Source organism: Lolium perenne, chromosome 3 (assembly GCF_019359855.2).
Source record: "Lolium perenne isolate Kyuss_39 chromosome 3, Kyuss_2.0, whole genome shotgun sequence".
Classification (NCBI taxonomy): domain Eukaryota; kingdom Viridiplantae; phylum Streptophyta; class Magnoliopsida; order Poales; family Poaceae; genus Lolium; species Lolium perenne.
In genome coordinates this window covers 93,044,138-93,057,765 of record NC_067246.2, presented here as the reverse complement: position 1 = coordinate 93,057,765, position 13,628 = coordinate 93,044,138, and the positions used below count along the sequence as shown (strand labels likewise).

General features: G+C 49.2%; 1 protein-coding gene across 1 annotated transcript; it reads right to left on the bottom strand.

Moving 5' to 3' along the window:
* Positions 1-2,198: 2,198 nt before the first annotated feature.
* On the bottom strand, positions 2,199-2,717 carry LOC127339489 (secreted RxLR effector protein 161-like). Its single transcript, XM_051365335.1, has one exon. It carries the CDS (start codon positions 2,715-2,717, stop codon positions 2,199-2,201), a length of 519 nt encoding a protein of 172 aa, XP_051221295.1.
* Positions 2,718-13,628: the final 10,911 nt, after the last annotated feature.

Sequence of the window (13,628 nt, the reverse complement as noted above, 5' to 3'; positions counted from 1 at the left end):
CTATCACAAGGTAAAGTGCATAAGTAAAGAGCTCGGGTATAGAGATAACCGAGGCACGCGGGAGACGATGATTTATCCCGGAGTTCACACTCTTGCGAGTGCTAATCTCCGGTGGATAGGTGCGGTTGCTTAGTGCTCCCGAACGCCACAAGAGGCTCACCTTGAGGTGTGGTTGCTCGATGCACACCAACGCCACAAAGGCCTGACCCCAAGATGCGGTACTCACACCACACACCGAACGCCACAAAGGCGCCTCACCTAAATCTCCGGTGACCCTCGCCACAAAGGCCTAGGTCACGGTTCCACTAAGGGATTTCCTTCGAGGCGGAAACCGGGCCTTACACAAAGCTTGGGGCACACATCCACAACTTAATTGGAGGCTCCCAAGAAATCGCCACAAAGGCCTCCAATCCGTCTAGGGTTCCAAGACCCCAAGAGTAACAACTTTCTTGCTTTCACCTCCACGAATCACCGTGGAGAACTCAAACCGATGCACCAAATGCAATGGCAAGAACACCACAAAGATGCTCAAGTCCTTCTCTCTCAAATTCCAACAAAGCTACAAAAGCTATTGGGGGAATAAGAGAGGAAGAACAAAGAGGAGAACACACAATTCTCCAAGATCTAGATCCCAAAGATTCACTCACAAAGAGGTGATTTGGTTTGGTCAAAGTGTGGATCTAGATCCCCTCAATCTTTCTCTCAAAAAGATGCAAGAATCATTGGTTGGGGAAAGAGAGATCAAGCTCACAAAAAGTCAATCAACAATGGTGGTGAGCTTGAGAGAGAGAGGAGGAAGAAGAAGGAGCAAGCCGTCAAAAAACCAGGAGAGAGAGGGGCTTAAAAAGATGCCCCAATTTCTGCCCGTTGGGGCTGGCCAGTCGACTTGGGGCCCGTGTGTGCTGTGCGCACGGAGGGGGAGCGGTACCTCCGGCCGTGGCTGAGCGGTACCTCCGGTCGGGCCGGAGCGGTACCACCGGCCGTGGTACCGGCCGCATGTCCCAATACCCTGGAAACATACTGTGAGGCTTGGCCTATTTCCGGTACCACGAGCGGTACCTCGGGCGGTACTACCGCTCGTGCACGGGCGGTACTACCGCTCGCGCTCGGGCGGTACTACCGCTCAGCCCAAACTCCTCTCTTTGGGCAAACTTAGAAAAAGCATAACTTGAGTATCCGGACTCCGATTTTGATGATCTTGGACTCGTTTCGAAGCTAGTAACAAGCTCTACAAGATCATGCAGGGAACCATCATAGTCCAGCAAAGGAGTATAGAAACAAATGATGAAAGGTTTGACCTATCTAAGAAAGACATACCGGTAAAACCTCCAACCTCGAAAATGCTACAAGTTGCCCAAGCAAAAAACCATTCTTGATGAACTAGAGCTTGTCATGAGAATACGCACAAGCTCTAAAACATCACATGGATAAGATCCAAATAACAACCAAGAAAGATGATGCAAGGATGCAAAGGTTTGAGCTCTCTCCGAACGATACGATCGAGTTACTCACTCGAGAGCCCTCTTGATAGTACGGCAACTAAACTATAAACCGGTCTCCAACTACACCATGAGACCGGTGAGAAAGACACCCTATCAAGAGCAAAACTTAACCTTGCGCATTCCACTTGAGCTTGATGATGACGGTCTTGACTGCAACAAGATGGAACGCCTTTCTTGATTGTGCTTGTTTGACGAAGTCTTGTGGATTGCTCCCCCATAATCCACCATGGGAGAGCTTCTTCTTCAGCGCATCTTCACATATCCATGATCACCATATGGATGGCAAGACTCAAGCAAAGGATCTCTTCGAGATGGCTCATATTGAACTTGCACTACATTATGTTGATGTCTTGAAGTAACTTGAGGGCTCACTTCATCTTCATCTTCAAGACATACTTGACACTTGATATCCTTCAACAATTTCTTCTTATTGCAACCTTGAAGCCAACAAATGGTTCAAGCATTGCCTATGGACAACACCTACAAATATAACTCAATGCAAACATTAGTCCATAGGGATTGTCATTAATTACCAAAACCACACATGGTGGCTCCATGCACTTTCAACTTCGGCATCTTCTTAATAGGTTAGTTCCAGAAAATGCACGAATATGACATAAAGTGTGCATAAAACATGTAGATAACATCAATAATGTGGCATGGAACATAAGAAATTATCGATACGTCGGAGACGTATCAGCGCCCTTCGCTGAGTTCTCCGATCAGCCTGCTTAGCCAGACTCCCTGACAAGCACCCGTTGCTGCCACGATGTATTCCGCCTCACAGGACGAAAGAGCAACAGTCTTCTGCTTTTGTGACGCCCAGGTCACGCAGCTGGAGCCGAGGAAGAACACCATGCCAGTCGTGTTCTTGCGATCATCTTCGTTGCCGGCGTGGTCACTGTCGGTGTAGCCCACCAGCTTGAGCGCCGACGATCCGTTCCTCTCGTAGCGACAGCCATGGCTAGTCGTGCCGCTCACGTACCTGATGATGTGCTTGACGGCCGCCATGTGCTGCGACGTTGGCGCCTCCATGTACCGGCTCACCAGGCCAACAGCGAAGCCAATGTCGGGACGCGTATTCACCAGATAACGCAGGCTCCCGACAATGCTCCTGTACTCCGTGGGGTCGACGGCGTCGCTGTCGTCATTCTTGGAGAGCTTCAGCCTGTTTTCCATTGGGGTCTGGCATGGATTGCAGCACTCCATGCCCATGTGCTCGACGATCTTGCGCGCGTAGCTGCTCTGGCACACGTGATAGCCTCCTTGGTCTGGTTCACCTCGATGCCGAGGTAGTAGGAGAGGAGGCCCAAGTCACTCATGCTGTACATCTTCATCATCTGCTCCTTGAACTCGATGATGTCAGCAGTGCGGGAGCCGGTGATGATCAAGTCATCAAACGTACACCCCCACAAGCAGGAACGTGTCCTTCTTCTTCCTCCGGTACACGGCGTGCTCCAGAGGGCTGCGCTCGAAGCCGAGCTCCAGCAGTGAGCTGTCCAACTTCGAGTTCCATGCCCGTGGTGCTTGGCGAAGCCCGTACAGCGCCTTGCGCAATTTGAGCACCATGTGCTTGTTGCCGTCATCGACGAAGCCCGGCGGCTGCCGAACGTACACCTCCTTGGCGAGGTCTCCGTTCAGGAACGCGGACTTCACGTCCATATGATGGACCTCCCAGCCGCCATGAGCTGCGAGCGCGATGAGCACCCGCACCGTCTCCATGCGCGCCACGGGGGCGAACAGTTCGTCGAAATCAACTCCCTGCCTCTGCGCATAACCTAATTTAGCAACTAATCGAGCTTTGTGCTTGATCACGTTACCTTGTGGATCTTTTTTCAGCTTAAAAACCCACTTCAGCCCGATCGCTCTTTGTCCAGGAGGAAGATTGGCTAGCTCCCCCAGGTCTGGTTGCCCTGGATGGAGCTCATCTCCTCCTCCATGGCACATTTCCAGCACGCCTCCTTCAGGGCCAGCTCTGCACTGGCTGGCTCTTCAGCTGCGACGAGGCACAGCCCGCTATACTCCAGCTCGCACGGCTCGGTGGCATCGAGCAGCTCCTGGTACTTACGGTAGCGGAGCTGTGCACATTCAGAGTCATGTGACTCGCCTGTGGGCGGTGTGACGAACACTGGCCCGGTTGGTGCAGCAGGTACATGTGTGGATGGCGTGGTCACTGATCTTGTCGCTGCTGGCGTCGCGGCGTTCTGCCCGACCTCGCTTGCAGGTACAACTTCTATTGAGGCAGCGACGGTGTACTCGATGGTGAACGTGCTTGGTGCAGCCACTGCAGGGGCACCTCCCAGCTCCACGGCCTGCCTTCGTCGAAGATCACATCACGAGTGACGTGCAGCTTGTGCGCCGAGGGATCATACACCCTATAGGCCTTGCTGCCGTCCTCGTACCCCAGGAAGACCATGGGCGCAGCTCTGTCCGAGAGCTTGATGACGCCAGGTCCCACCTTCTTCACGTACGGAGGTAGGAGACATCAGGCCGCCGCCCGTGCCACGCCTCATAAGGCGTGACGCCGCTCAGTGCACGCGTCGGCGCCCGGTTCAGGATATGTACAGCGGTTTTCACAGCCTCTCCCCAGAACCGCGGCGGCACCTGCATCGATTTCAACAGGCTGCGCGCCATCTCGACCACCATCTGATTATGGCGCTCGACGACTCCGTTTTGCTGCGGAGAGTAGGGTGCCGTCGTGTACCGCTTGATGCCGTTCTCGTCGCAGTAGCTCTTGAACTCGATGGAGTTGAACTCGCCACCGCGGTCGCTTCGGAACGCCCTCAGCTTCACCTGGCGCTCCGTCTCGGCGAGCGCCTTGATCTTGAGGAAGAAGCGGAACGCCTCGTCCTTGGTGCGCAGCATCTCCACCCACATGAACCGGCTGAAGTCGTTGACGATCAGCAGGAAGTATCGGTTCCCGCTCGGCGTCGCCGGCGTGATGGGACCACACAGGTCCCCGTGCACCAGTTCCAGCCCCTGCTCCGCGCGGTATGAGGACGCGCTCGGGAACGGGGTCCTGTGCATCTTGGTGATGGCGCAGCCGTCGCATAGCTGCTGCTCGCGGTCGATCGCGGGCATGCCAGTCACCATGTTCTTCGCCGCCAGGTCGTGCAACGCACGAAAGTGGAGATGCCCGTAGCGTGCGTGCCAACGCCACGCCACGTCATCTGTCTTCGCCATGAGACAGATCGGAGAGGTGGGGTGATCTCCAACAGCAGCGTGTACAGGCGATTTGGTGCTCGCCGCACCCTCGCCAGTAGAAGACGCTCGGTGTCGAAGATGCACATCTCGTCGTCCTCCACGACGGTCTTGCAGCCTATCTCATCAAGCTGACCGATACTGATTATGTTGCTACCTCAGTGAGGAATCAAATATACCTCATTTTTCTAGGTAAAGAAAGATGGGCAACACATAAAAAGAATGCGTGGGGAACGGTTATTACTGCCATGCTTTGGAGCATTTGGTTATCAAGAAACAAAAAGGTGTTTGATGACCTAGATCTACCGGCTAACCTGGTTGCAAGACAAGGGCTGGATTTCTGCAAACTTTGGGCTCTTAGAGCAAGGAATGAAGAAAAATCTGAGATCCAAAAATGGATTTTGGATTGGACATGAAAATCTTTTTTCTTCTTCAGGAACCTCTTGTCGGCTCCTCCTTTTCTTTCTTTGCTTGGTTGTAAGACTATGAGCTGCCTTAGCTCACTGATAAATTTTTCTATAAAATGGTATGAGGTAGGGGGCAACCCCCTTCCGATGTTGGTTCAAAAAAAAAAAAGAGGATACGGTGTCCCTGGTTCTTGCACATGAACATGACGGAGTCCTTGCCGCGGATCTCCACGATGGACCCATCTCCGAACTTGACAGTGCCGGTGACCGTTTTGTCCAACGCCGTGAACATGCGCCGGTCGCCGGTCATGTGGTTGCTGGCTCCGGTGTCCAGGTACCACACGTTCGGCGCGCCTGTCTTGGGGATCACCTTTTCCTCGTTCAGGAACACCTGCTCGTCTGCCGGCGCTTCGGCGATTTGAATCGAGCCGATGCACACCGCCATCAGCAGAGAAGGCTGATCCTCGCTCGCCTGCGTCAGGTGCGCCTCCTGCTTCCGCTCCTTGCGCGGCTTGCGGCAATCGCGAGCATAGTGCCTGACGATCCCGCAGTTGTGGCAGGTGCCCTTGCCACCTGATGGCCCACGGCCACCGCTGGACGAGCCATCCTTGGACGCGTCGCCCTTCTTCTTGCCGTCCTTGTTCTGACGCTTGTCGCCGCTCCTGCCGCTGCCCTTGTCAGACGACGTGGGCCGCGATGACCCGCCGCCTTTCTCCCGGAGCTTGGCACGTTCCATCCACTCCTCCTCAGTGAGGAGCAGACTGCAACCGGCGCCGCCGACGATGTCCTTCTCGTACCGATCCTCAGCAACGTTGATGCGCCCGGTGAGGTCCTCGATGCTGAGCGTGGAGAGATCGACGAGTGTCTCGATGGAGAGCGCGATCTGCGAGTACTTTGGCGGTACGACGCACAGAAACTTGCGGACGACGTCTTCCTCGTCGACCTTGCTGCCGAGGGTCTTGAGGTTGGCGACCAGGCCGCCGATCCTCATGGAGAATTCGAGGACCGATTCCCCACTCTTGAACTCGATGTTCTCGAATTCCTTCGTCAGCGACTGCCGCTTCGCCTGACGAACGCGCTCACCTCCCAAACACATGGTCTTGATGGCGTCCCAGGCATCCTTTGCCGTAGGCTTGCGAGCGAGGGAACTGATCATGTCCGTGGGGACAGACCGCAGAATGGCCTCCATGGCCATCCTGTCCTCGTGGTGCTCGACCATGGACGGCGTCCCAGATGTACCTGGCTTCCATCATGACCTGCATCAACACAGACCAGTCGCCGTAGTTCGTCTTGGTTAGCATCGGCCACTGCGCCGATCCGGAGTCCCTGACCGTGCGCTGCACGATCGCGGGTACCACATCCCGCCCGCGGCGCACCGTGCGGCGCTGCCTGGGCGGCGGCGACCTTGACGGAGATCGCGAGTGCGCGCTGCGCGACGGCGTCCTCGGCCCGCCCGCGGCACCACTCCGCGTTCTCGCTCCATCGTTCGATCCCGCCATGGCTCCACGAAGTGCTCGTTGTGGCTCTAATATCACTTGTCGTCGCCGGACGGCGATCTGCGGCTGCTAACCTGAAACGTAGCTCAACGCTATCTGAATGTTTTGACACTTGGGAATTTTTGTGCCGCGCACACTAACTGTGGCTTTTTTTTTTTCTCATTCCTTTATATCAGGCTACATGCAAAGAGGATCAAGTAGCGATCCTAAACTCACGCCACTCCCAGCACCTACCAACGTGCCATCCCACGTTGTGCTAGAGGAGGTCGTGTGCATGCTCACACACGCACACATGCAGCAGTGTACCGTACCCATGGCACGTACACGCAAAGGAAAAACAAACATGCAGCTAAACTAGCTATGACACAAGTGATCATGCTAACAGCCGTCTCCTCGTGCGTGGCGCGCTCTGCGGTGGCGCTCCTGATCAGTCCCAGCAGAGTGAATAGCATAAAACCACCACTTTGATGATGAAATTTATCATATACCACCACTTTACGTTTGTGGAACAAAAAACCACCAGATTTGCCCAGTTTTTTGCGAAATGTGCTAAACGCGAATTGAACGCGAATTGACAGGAAATCTGACAAGTAGGTCCTACTAGTCAGGGCAAAGGTGGACTAGGTCCCACACGTCAGCATAATTAAGAAAATCAAACCATTTAAAGAAAAAGAAAAAAGTGGAAACTAAATAAAAGGAACCGGGAGTTCCTTCCCCACCAACCCACCCCCACCGCCACCATACTCCACCGCCGCCGCCCGCCGGCGATGCAAGTCGCCGTCCCCCTTCAATCCACATCTCCGGCCGCTCCTGCTCGCAAACGAGCGACGCTGCCGCTCCCTCGCGCCGCCTCCGCACCCTCCCCCGGCGAACTCGCCGCCGGCTAGCACCCTCGGCAGCCCCTGTCTTACTGACGCGCCGGCCAGTCGGCTCGACGGAGGCCGGCATCCAATCATCGGACGGAGGAAGCACCGCGTCCAGACGTGTCGACCCCCGCCCATGGACTCGACGGATGAGCTGGGAGATGATGGATTTGATGGCGGCAACCTTCACCGGAGTCGAGGAAGACAAGCACGCACGCGCCGATGCAGTGCTTCAGCGGCCGATTCCTTAGTCCACGAGAAATATGGCAACGAGGTGGAGCTTCTGCGCCGGTTGTGGAGCTCGGGAGGCGCTGGAGCTGCGGCGCGATGCGTCCGCCGCCGCAGCTCGGGAAGTGCCAAGGCGGCGCTTGGGGAGGCCACGGGGAGGGAGATCGCGCTCCAGGCCTCCGTCCAAGGGCCCTAAGGGCGGCGCAGCTAGGTCGCCGTAGCAGGACGTCGGCGACGGCCTGCCTTGCCGGAGTTCGGCGTCGGCAGGGTGCCCGCCGGCAGGATCAGATTTTTTTTATTTCTTTTTACGTTGTCAATATGTCTCTTTGCATTTTTATATATTTTTTCATATTTGGATTTTTTAATGTAGCCTGACAGGTGGGACCTAGGTCCACGTCAGCAAGTTCGCTAACTATGACGCCACCTCAGCCCTGACTAGTGGCTCTACCTGTCAGATTTCTCAATTCGGGTTCAATTCGTGTTTAGTGTTTTTTGCTAAAAGCTGAGCAAAATGTGGTGGTTTTTTGTTCCGCGGACATAAAGTGGTAGTATACGGTAAATTTCACCATCAAAGTGGTGGTTTTATGCTATTCACTCGTCCCAGCATCCACGTGGCGCGGTTCTTGGCGTCGTCCATGTCGGTCGCCGCCCCCATCTGCTCCACGAGGACGGCGGCGCAGCGCTCGTCGTCGCCGCCTGCTGCCGCAGCGGCGAGGTGGTGCGCCAGTGCGTCCCTGGCCTGCTGGGCGCGGTACGCGTGCACAGCGGCGTTGATGTCGTGGCCCGAGGCGGCGAAGCAGGCCTCCAGGCCGCGGGGGTCTGCGTCCGGGAACACCCGGCGGAAGGCGTCGAGCGCGTCGAATGGCGGCAAAGGAGCCATGGAGGCGGCGCAGGGCACAAAGCGACCGCGCTTGTTGGCGAGGTGGGGCGGCGCCAGGGACGGCTCGTCCAGGAACGCGGCGACGCAGCGCTTGCGGGAATCCACGGTGGCGGCCATCTCGTTGTTGGATCGGAAGGATTCGTCGAAAATGTGTGCGGCAGTACATCGTTTGGCATGCTTTATTGATTCTAAAATAATAATTACATCGTTTATGAGCCTAGAAAATAAGAAGCTAGGGGGATGCATGTGCCAAATGTGGAGCTTTCGTTCTTGAGGGTTTTTATCTTGCTATAATGTGATTGGTTCTGTACTAGGTCCCCAAAGTGGTACATCGTTTGGCATGCTTTATTGATTCTAAAATAATAATTACATCGTTTATGAGCCTAGAAAATAAGAAGCTAGGGGGATGCATGTGCCAAATGTGGAGCTTTCGTTCTTGAGGGTTTTTATCTTGCTATAATGTGATTGGTTCTGTACTAGGTCCCCAAAGTGGTATGCTCTTTTGTGATTCAAAACAATGCTACGTTATGAAGATGAATTCTTTTTTCCCTATTGATGCCCCTAAACTGATTATTTCTTTATCAATTCCTTGTTTTAATAAAGAAATTAGGAACCAGAGCGGTTCCTGGTAATCATAATTTTGATGCCCCTAAACTGATTATTGCTTTATGTAATCGTAATTTTGTTTCGTCTCTCACTAATAACCCACTAATATTTTCTTCTCTCACTACAACCTAGGGCCTAATTCTATCGAGTACCCTCAGAAGTGGTATTTCCATCTTGTTTTCTCTTCTTTTTATTGGTCACAAAACCAGCTAATGGTGAACCAGTAATGTTGTTTGTTACACTGAAACTTGGCTTGCTTTGGTACATGGATATCAGTGCACATGCTCATACACTCTATTGGCTTGTTTGTTTGTTTGTTGATGTGATGGTACTTTAACAGGTTTCACAGCCTCTAAAACATGTTCAGGAGCTTTTGAAATTTTATGGGCTGTGAATTCCTGAGCTTGTTAATTACTTAAGGCTAGTCAAATTAGTTGGTTACTTTGCATTTTAATTACTTGGTTACTTCTAGTTTCTTGTGCCGTTCGTGGATGTGAATCTTTAATAGTCTGTTACTGTTGGACAAGCATTGAGCCTTGCTTGACTGGTGGTAGCTTGATGCCTTGACGCGACGCTGGAGGCGGTACCTGGAGCAGTCAGCAGTAAAATTAGGGGATAAGTGGAGCTGGAGGTGGCTTGGATCCGCTCGCATGGGTGTGGTTGGTAACATGAGGTTGAGCTGATGTGCATGTATAGCTGCACATGGATATGCTTGGTAACATGAGCTTCAGCTGGTGTGGATGTATAGCTAATCTATAATATCTAAATTGGAGCAACCCACTAAAAGTATTTCTCTCAACATGCAAGATGTCCACCTCATCGATGATCTCTAAGCAAATTGTAGTCTGCCACCTAAGCACATCTGCCAGATAATCAAAAAGAAAAAAAAACTGCATGTCCTGCCCTTTTGGTTCCATGAATAATTGCATTTATTTCTCCATTGCGTGTAACTTCAGCCCACCATTGCCTCTATGACGATTGAGTGCCTCAAGTTATGAACCGTCGTAGATATGCGAGACCTTTCACTCAATCCTTTGGCCTTCATTGCCCTATATATGATGGAACTCTTCTTGCCTCAGGTTCAATCTCATTGTACGTCCGATCAACTACTCTGGTCGTTGCCAATATGATGGAACTCTTCTTCCAAATTACTGGGTTGTTGGACCATGAACAGGTGAGTACATCTGCTTTATTCACGTTCAATAGTGCTAAATGCTAGCTGTTTGTCTCATCTCCATTGAAGATTATTCCCGGTACTCTTTTTGGTTACATGTGTACATAAGATAAATCAAGCAACCCGTTTCTTACGGATTGGTGTTCTACATCAACAAACAGAATGGAGTAACAGAATGCAAGATGAAGAAATTTGGGGCAATTGAAGATTGCACGAGTTTCATCTGTGGGGGAATTTTTGGCTTTCAACTTCATATCACATTATTAGTTGTACGGTGAGCAGTTATCTATCTTCCATGTAATTTCTTTGTTTGTTAGTCTTTTTATTACTTTCTGCTCATTTTTTCAGGGAGTATATTTGGACGATCCATATTTTCTGTCTTACCATACTTATCAAGATTTGATTACAGAAAATGTGAGCTTTTTCTTCTGTCAAAAAACTACTTAGTTGTGTCTGCACACGCAGGGAGTCATGCCATCCTTCATTTACATTCCTCTTTGACATACTTTATTCCAAATAGCTAACATAAAATTACAAGCAATTTTTCACTACTTTTATTTTGCCTTCTATTCTTTTATATGAAACTAAATCATTTTACTTCTAATCGTTTCTTTGGGACCTTTGCCTCATTTATGTATTTTATTCTCAAATATGATAAATCATTTTCTCCTTTCAGTTTGGGATGGTTATGATTTTTGAAACTTTTATTAAGTATGGCTGCAGTGAAGGAAACATGGTGACATTGCACCTATGGCACTGCATGGTGTAGTTTATAATATTCTATGAGGATGGAACATATTGATCAACCATGATGATTGTTGGTGCCACTATGCAAGAACCACTTTTTACTTATAAATTTTATGTTTATTTTCTTTGGGGGGCAGTTAGGCTTGCTCATTTGGAATTGCCCAACTGTTATACAAACTAAACTAGAAGCACATCGAAGATTTGGGACACTGTGTTGTTTTTTGGCATTCGTAGTGGGCTTGGAAAAGGATGTATGTCAGCTCAATATTTTTTTTTTACTTCATACATTTGTAATTCCAAGTATTAATACATACACATAGCTTTGTCATGTCAGTTGTACGTCGCCAAATATTATATAATTAGATTCCCGCAGCAACGCGCGGGATATCATCTAGTGTCAGCTATGTGGATGCCCAAGCTCTGTTATTTTTTCATGTATGTGCGTGCGCGCGTGTTTGTTTTCTCCTGATGCTAGATAGCTACCTGATGTGCTTGTACCACCTGATGCTAGCTAGCTTTGTGTGATCATTTTGTAGTTTTTGTGATGTATCTTGGGCTTAACATGACAACAATCAATTTTTCTCTTTGTAGGACTGAGCAACTGTTGCTGCTTTGGTGGAAGCTTGAAGATGAATGTGGCCATGTAGCTTGCGGAGATCCTAGGATAACTTGTTTGGCTAGAGAATATGTTTAGTTATTAGGTATATATGTAAGTTGCCACTAGTGTTCAATTAAATTGTTGATTGCTGATTAGTTGATGTACGATGTTCCTCGTGGTGTTGTAGCGGAGAGAAAGAAAAAGCTGATGCTACTTAATGTGCATAATTATTTCATGTGTGTCACAATAATGGATTATTTGAATATGGTTGTTGCTTATTTTCTCCTGTTTCTGTTGATGCCTTCGCTTGCTGTTGAATTCTATTTAGTTTCCTAAAATTGATTCGAGAGACAGCCTAGACTTGGGTGATATAGGATGACTAGCTAGCTCCAGTTGATCTGGTTAGGATCGAGTTGCTAGCTCCCATGTGTAAGCCGGGCCTGCTCTAAGTCTACATACTCCCTCCGTTCAGAAATAAATGTACGACAAACTTTGTTAAACTTGACCAGCTTTCTCGAAAAAGTAGCAATATTTAATGACTCAAGTTAGTATCATTATATCCATTTTGCAATTTTTAAAATGTAGATTCATAATATAGTTATTTGATATCACATATGTTGCTGTTCATTTTGTAAAAAGTTGATCAAATTTGAAAAAATATCCTACTCATACAAAAGTCAAAGCGTAAACTTACTCAAAGGGAGGGAATAGGAGTCGAAACACATGCCATTTATCCGCTCGGTAATAAATTAACATTGGTGAGACTGGGTACGGTTTTCTGTAGTTATTAGGGGTAATATAATCACTGCCGGTCACCTCACCAATCCATGTGCTTACTATTCTAGGCCCTTCATTCTCTCCATCAATCAACATACTCCCTCCGGTACAGATTAACCGGCGTGCATGAAAAATTGTTGGAACCAAGGCAATCGTTGATTGGAAGTGAGAAATAAACGCCAAATCCTAATATTGCCTCGTTGATTGTGGCGTTAATTAGGGGAGTCCAACGATCGTGGCCCTTGTCAGCGTATCCAAACAGAGCTGGCCAATAACCACACTATTTGTTTTACATGCAATGGTCAGTTTCTCTAGTTGGCATGCACACGGTAGAATAGAGAGAGAATAATAACTATAGGAGAGGATTACCCCTAACTAAATGCACTAATTAATGCAAAGACTCCTAAAGTAGCGTTTGTTTAGGAACGGCATATTTTTTCAGGGACGCCGGTTAATCTGATCCAGAGGTAGTACTAAAGATGAGAGAACCGAAATTATCTCCTTCTCGCTCTTCCTTCTTTTTTCCTTAGCTAAAATTCAAATCTAGCCTCCTCTATAAATAGAAGACCATCATTCAAACTTGGCCTCCTGAAGATAAAGGTGACCATGTAGCTAGCGGAGATAGCTAGCGGAGATCCTAGGATAACTTGTTTGGCTAGAGAATATGTTTTGTTATTAGGTACTACATCCTTTTCAAGGAATAATGCGCACGCATATTCTAAGGCGAACTTTGATCATAACAATTGAAGAACAAAATCTTGATTATATTATATGTAATTAGTATCGTTGGATTCATATTGAAAAGAAGTTTTTAATGATACTAATTTCATACAAATAATGTTTACCTATTTGAAGTAATTCTTGATCAAATAAAAGACACGTAAAACAAGGATGCCTTATTCCTTGAAACGGAGGCAGTATATATGTAAGTTGTCACCAGTGTTCCATTAAAGTGTGGATTGATTAGTTGATGAACGATGTTCTTAATTATCATGGTGTTGTACTGGAGAGAAAGCAAAAACTGAAGCTACTTAATGTGCTGAATTATTTCATGTGTGCCATAATAATGGATTATTTGCATATGGTTGTTGCTTATTTTCTCTTGTTTCTGTTCATGCCTTCGCTTGCTGTTGGATTCTACTTAGTTTC

Bases quoted from the DNA above. Each gene is read 5' to 3' on its own strand.
- LOC127339489 (XM_051365335.1), bottom strand. From the start codon at position 2,717: ATGGGCATGGAGTGCTGCAATCCATGCCAGACCCCAATGGAAAACAGG.